The sequence below is a fragment of the Glandiceps talaboti genome, chromosome 5 (assembly GCF_964340395.1).
Source record: "Glandiceps talaboti chromosome 5, keGlaTala1.1, whole genome shotgun sequence".
Taxonomy (NCBI): Eukaryota; Metazoa; Hemichordata; class Enteropneusta; family Spengelidae; genus Glandiceps; species Glandiceps talaboti.
The window spans coordinates 5,464,986-5,471,605 of record NC_135553.1 but is presented as its reverse complement, the minus strand read 5'-3'; the positions used below and the strand labels follow the sequence as shown (position 1 = coordinate 5,471,605).

The 6,620-nt window shown below is 37.9% G+C and overlaps 1 protein-coding gene across 1 annotated transcript in view; it reads right to left on the bottom strand.

The window, feature by feature from the left end:
• Nucleotides 1-209: 209 nt before the first annotated feature.
• Nucleotides 210-6,620, bottom strand: part of LOC144435772 (serine/threonine-protein kinase SMG1-like) — a 71,689-nt gene continuing 65,278 nt past the window's right edge. Inside the window, exons 68-70 of the mRNA XM_078124391.1 lie at nt 6,085-6,273; nt 5,694-5,857; nt 210-5,236 (exon numbers count right to left, since the gene is read on the bottom strand). Coding sequence (XP_077980517.1) covers nt 5,159-5,236; nt 5,694-5,857; nt 6,085-6,273 — 431 coding nt within the window. The 3' untranslated portion in view covers nt 210-5,158. The remainder of the gene's footprint in view (nt 5,237-5,693; nt 5,858-6,084; nt 6,274-6,620) is intronic.

Sequence of the window (6,620 nt, the reverse complement as noted above, 5' to 3'; positions counted from 1 at the left end):
TGTCTTTCAAAGTAATGGAACAAATGTAGGAACATGACTGCACTATTGTCAAACTATAAAAACAAAACGTTTTAATATTCATGACACTTGAGGGCGGCCTATTTTCAGGATGGTTGGTTTCAAGTTAGAGCTGGTTGAACTTGACACCGTGTACATACTTAACACAGACACACACAATCATGTAGCGTTTTGTGATTTTGCAAGGTAATTTTATTGAACACAACTACTATTAATCTAATACAATAAGGACAATGTTTAAACACTTTGTAAAGAAAAGTAAAATCACAAATAACCATCCCATCAACATAATAATACAACATAAAACATAGAAAAGATTACACAAACCAGCACTCAGAGTGAAACAACAAATTTGTGATAACAGTTCATGTTACAGAGAAGAAAACATAGAACAGAGGAACCCAAACCATACAAACCTGTATGACAAAGTATGACATTTCCTGTAAGTCACCTTGATGTATTTCTCCAACATTTATATTCCCCATTCATTGCTGGAGAAGGCACCTACATTCACACTTTTTTCAACTTTTTTCTCTCAACATTTTCAACCTATTTATATCTGCCAACAGTGATTATGTAATACATTCCTCAACTATTTGATGTAAATCAAGAGTATGTAGTTGATGAACTTTGACCTGATAGTGAAGGTGACTTTCAACACAATCTATCACAATAAGGCTGGTTTTAACAAAGTAAAAACTACAAAAAATAAAATAAAAATTCCTGAATCTTCTAGTACATGACTTGATAAGTTTCAACGATACACTGACTACAGCAACTTCAATCTTCTGTCCTTACAGTGCTATTGGTTATAGACTGCAAGATCCATCTTGTCAGTCAGTCATCTTGCTCTACAAAGGAGTTGGTAGATGTGTGAGGGCGCCCCAAATATGACATACTTTACAGATTATGTTGGGTGTTATGTGCAAAACATCAGAAAGTGTCAACAAACATTGGGCTACATATACAGGCTTATATTACATATTTTTCATTAGACATGGTGGTTTATACTGCATTATTTCTCATACATGGAACATCAAATGCAGAAAAGTGTCTGGCAGCCTGTTTTACAACTTGCAGCATACATCAACTCTATTTTATCATTGCAACAGTCACTGAAAGCAGATGTGACTTAGAACGTCTTGTGAGATGTAGGATATGTCACATCACTGTCATGTATTTGAACTCAGCACATACACTTCAGGTATGTACACTTCAGCACTGTATTGTCAAATTTACACTAATTTTGTGTAATACACTTATACATAAACCACTCGCCTCTTTCTGGCATTGTCCAAGATGTACTGCCAAGAGGCTGTGGTTTCATTTCATCTATAAAAGTGTTATTTTATAACTCACTGTAATTTGTGTTCTGTTGGGTTGAAACATGGACAGAATGAGTCTTGTAGATTTGGTGTGGCTAAAACCGTTCTTAAAAGTACCAATATAAACTTATTTCTGCACAGTAGCTGGAATAGTTTTAATAACAGCCCAAAATGATTACAACTTATTCATGTCAAACTATGGAAGAGGAACAAAGGTTTGTGCTTTCAAACAAGGAAGAGAGTACTATTGTGAACAAGAACAAGATACAGTAGTAACGCCATTTTTCCTAACATTTCAAACCATACTAAACATTCATAAAATTATATTACTAAGCAGTTACACAACTTCCATGATGGGTAATTTACATTTTGTCAGGTCACATGTCAGTCACATGTCTGTCTATCAGGAGCCAAAGAAATCTGTATATCGGTGACACACGGCACTACTCACTGCAACTACAACAAGACATACATGTGCATGTAGTTCAGTTCATGTACATTGTAAGCAAGTACGTACGCCACAATTTTCAACTATGGTTGTCAAGTTCAGCTAAGTCCAAACCATCTCTGTCTACTTGATGTTGAGATCTGTTTAATGTGGGATGGTGTATATTGATATGTTTATCTAATCTTTCCTATGGGACCTCAGTTACAAGACCAGGATTGAATTACAAAGTTGAACCTGTAACTTTGTAATGGTTTGAGTAGAAATTAAATTTTGGGGTGAAATCACAGGGTAGAACTTCCCACTGAAGAACAGCAAAGTAGAACCCTGACTACAAACATTTGATTAAATAGTACAGAATAGAATAGTTTACTGGTATTGAGTGGTAACGTTGAGAAGAACCCAGGTCCTCCAAAATTCAAACAGTGACATTGCAAACAAGCACAGGATAGAACCCACTTCGTACTCCATATTGGCCTGGACAGAACCCTACGTTTTTAGATAGAATCTCAAGGTGGAACCCACTACTCAACAATGGTCAGGGTATAAGACCCTGTACTAGGTGAAATGACTCTTTAACAGCCAAGGAAGAACCTTGATTACTAGATGAAATCACAAAGTGGAACCCATTATTCTATAGAGGCCTAGAGAGAACCCTGTGTATTGGTTGAAATGCCAGGGTTGCACCGCGCTTATTTAGTGAAATCACAGACTGGAGACCACCACTCTGTTATGGCCTGGGGAGAACCCGCTTATTTAGTGAAATCACAGACTGGAGACCACCACTCTACCACTTATTTAGTGAAATCACAGACTGGAGACCACCACTCTATTACGACCTGGGAAGAATGCCACTTATTTAGTGAAATCACAGACTGGAGACCACCACTCTATTACGGTATGGGGAGAACGCCACTTATTTAGTGAAATCACAGACTGGAGACCACCACTCTATTACAGTATGGGGAGAACGCTGCTTATTTAGTGAAATCACAGACTGGAGACCACCACTCTGTTATGGCCTGGGGAGAACCCCGCTTATTTAGTGAAATCACAGACTGGAGACCACCACTCTGTTATGGCCTGGGGAGAACCCCCGCTTATTTAGTGAAATCACAGACCAGAGACCACCACGCTATGATGACCTGGGGAGAGCCCCGCTTATTTAGTGAAACCACAGACTGGAGACCACCACTCTGTTATGGCCTGGGGAGAGCCCCGCTTATTTAGTGAAACCACAGACTGGAGACCACCACTCTGTTATTGCCTGGGGAGCACCCCGCTTATTTAGTGAAATCACAGACTGGAGACCACCACTCTATTACGGCCTGGGGAGAACTCCGCTTATTTAGTGAAATCACAGACTGGAGATCACCACGCTATGATGACCTGGGGAGAACGCCACTTATTTAGTGAAACCACAGACTGGAGATCACCACTCTACCGCTTATTTAGTGAAATCACAGATCGGAGACCACCACTCCATGATGGCCTGGGGAGAACCCCACTTATTTAGTGAAACCACAGACCGGAGACCACCACTCTATGGAGTCCTGGTGGCTACCTAGAGTACTCAGTAAGGCATGGCCTTTAGCTATCAATGAGTTGGAGGCATGTTCATCTATTATCTACTGTATTTACTATTGTATCAGTCATAGAGTTTCCCAGCTAAAATTCAACAGGTGACGATGAGATCAAACTTACTTTAGACCACATTTCTGTATCCATTACTGAGGTTCTATACAGAAATACACTTTCTATACAGTATTGAGATACCACTATATATATCAATCATTGGTTGTTCTCTCTGAGGACAGACTTGGTTTGGACTATGCTGAACTGACTGGTGATTAAAAAGTCTTTTCCTTTTTCAATACCAAATGTAACATAACTGATAGAGACAAAAGTGTGCTTAATATGACGATATGTGTGGATAAGTGCTAAAATCTACACAACATGTCACACTCAGCATTGAAAGAATTTGACATGAGTGTCTGGAAAAGGAATTATGATGACCTTTGACACGAGTAACATGATCTTTGACTTGTAACCTTTGACATAACACAGACCAAAACAGACATCGCTACATAAAAGTAGACAACATACAGCGTGCAAGACGAAAAGTTTGTAAAGTACTATACCGTATACCCCATAACTATCTACTGGTATGTTTGGATAATAACAAGCTAGTAATGTAGGTAGGAGTAAAAAGAAATTTGACAATGGATGAGATAATTTTAGCCAATACGTCTTTTTTAACAACTCTACATAACCATACGATGGAACAACCACAACTATAGGTCGGTGGCAAGTATATTTCTACATCACTCACTACAAAATACAAAACTCAAAAAATGAATGTAACATCTAACGGCTTTCTTATCATTTTTTTTCACAGCGTGAAACTTTATCTTTCATGAATTTTTTAATGATGTTATTTTAGAAGAAGCATTCATTAAGTGTAGTTGGTGCTGAAATTTCCATTTTTTTAGACTGAAGTGACACTGAAAAGTATCTCTTTCTACGGATCCTGCATTGGCATCTGCGTACTTCGAGATACACTTGGTTTAGAAAAATCTTAGCTCTACAGCACTGAGTGCTGGATTATCAGGGTGCGATAGAATTTGAAATATTTTGAAAATTTTAGTATCCTGGGTTTAGTATATGTATTTTTATTTTCTTGAGCATCTGACTTGTTGTTACATAACTGCTGGATTAGCTAAATCAAAACTTTGATTTTTTTTTTTCGGTGATATAAGTAATTTGGTGTTTGTACTTGCAACTAGCATATTACAAGAATGGATTGTCTCTTCTGGCATATAATCCTATCTATCAAGAGAACAGTCAAATGTTTTCGTCACCAGAAAACTGCAGATGATCTTATTTTTTTTGAAGAAATCAACAAAAAACTAAGTTAGATTTAAACATTCCTTTGGGAAAACCGCATGATAGCATTTCTTCCCTTTCTACTGTCATTCATTCATTCGTTCTATTTATTTGAATTGTGATATGTCTGCATTGTTTCCTAGCATAGTTGTGTAAAGACTCTGGTTGGTATAGAGTATTACCAGAGATCTCCACAAAGATTGGTGCGTTACCTTGACGACCTCCCCCAAAACTGGGCCCAAGCTATGGCGCTCTGGGTTTTTTGTTTTGTCGTCGATTACTGGTCGCCTTAGTAATAGATACCCCTGCCTGAACTGTGTGGATTACAGCGGTGGCAGTAGTGTTTGTTTTTTTTTGTTATAGAATTTTCTCAGTATTTGAAGGAACCTCGCCTAGACTGGAGGCTTGCCCTTGTTTTTCGTTTTGATACTGAGCATATGTAGTTTAGATCTTGCTCCGTCATGGAGCAGGTTGCACTATGCTTTCACACCCAGGCAGTCCATCCCTCGTATAGCTGAGCTAAATTATCAAAATTTGTGGCATCTCGGATGACAAAGTCCACCTGAAGAAAACACACACAGAGAAGAAATTTATTTCAAACACAATCATTAACGAAAAAAAAAGTTGAGAAATTTGCTTAGCAACAAGGAGTATCACTGCTATGTTTGGCACAAATTTAGGGGTGCAAATATTTTGGGGACACTATGAAATTTGTGTGATATTGGGGGGGGGGGGTTCAGTGGTGAATTTGTCTTTTGTCTTATATTTGTAAAGAAAACTCACCACACAGAAATCAACATCAAATAATGTAAGAGATTTTTTATCTCCTGACAGCGTTACTAGATTTTTCAATACACTGAGCAATACATCCACAAACATTCAGACTTTCATATCTGCAATTCATTTCAACTAACTAACAACTTAGACACAATGTCCGGCCCTGAATGGACATGATTATGGCAGAAAAAACTACTAATCTCTACGATATGTATGAAAATTATGGGAAAAAAAATCTGTACCTGCTCAGCCACGGATAATCTTTTAGAAGATTCAGGATCACGCCCATCCAACTTAGCCTTGACTCTACGCCATACACTGACTGCATAGGAATTACGCATTTGAATAGCTTTGCCAGTTCTTGGGTCTCTCATCACTGACAGGGAGGCACGGGGTTGGGTTGGAGCTGACAACAATAGAAATTTACAATATATTAGAATGAGAATCAAATAGTTATATTGTCAATGTTTTTAACTGAAGAAATTACTTGACAACTCATATGGAAAGTCTAATTTCAATTCATAATAAAATGCCATTTTGTCGAAGTACAAAAAACTGATGCAAAGATGGAGGAAGGACACCATTTTGCAAATTTTGAAAATTATGCTGAACTAAATAAAAATGAAGACATACCGGATGTCCTTGTAACTGATGGAGGGGTTGGTGGGGTGGTGTCTGCTGCTGTGGCTTTCTGTGGTAGTAGTGGTGGTCTGCTGGGTGATACAGCTCTATTTTTATTCTCATTACTACTACTACCTATCTGATTCTCTTTCATATCTTTACTGTCTTCACTGTTCTCTTTCTCTTTACTACTTTTCAGAGCTGTAAAACAGTCATGCCATTGTTAGTATTTCCACATTCTATATTAGAATTTCTATCACCATAGTCATTATACTATTACCCTGGATACACCAGACAGACACACTGTATCAATCCTTCTACACGATACCAGATTTACATTAGTTCAAAACAACCATATAATCAACATAGACCTGTACTATAACATCTCTCAGTATATATATGTCAGTCTCCTTCACCATGCTATTGACTGGTACAGAAGCTAAACATTTGATCATACTGTAGTGTTCATCACTCCTATATCTCGTAATGACTTGTCAAGACAGTGTACACATGCTTAAGGCACCACTTTCAATATCAGTGACCATTAT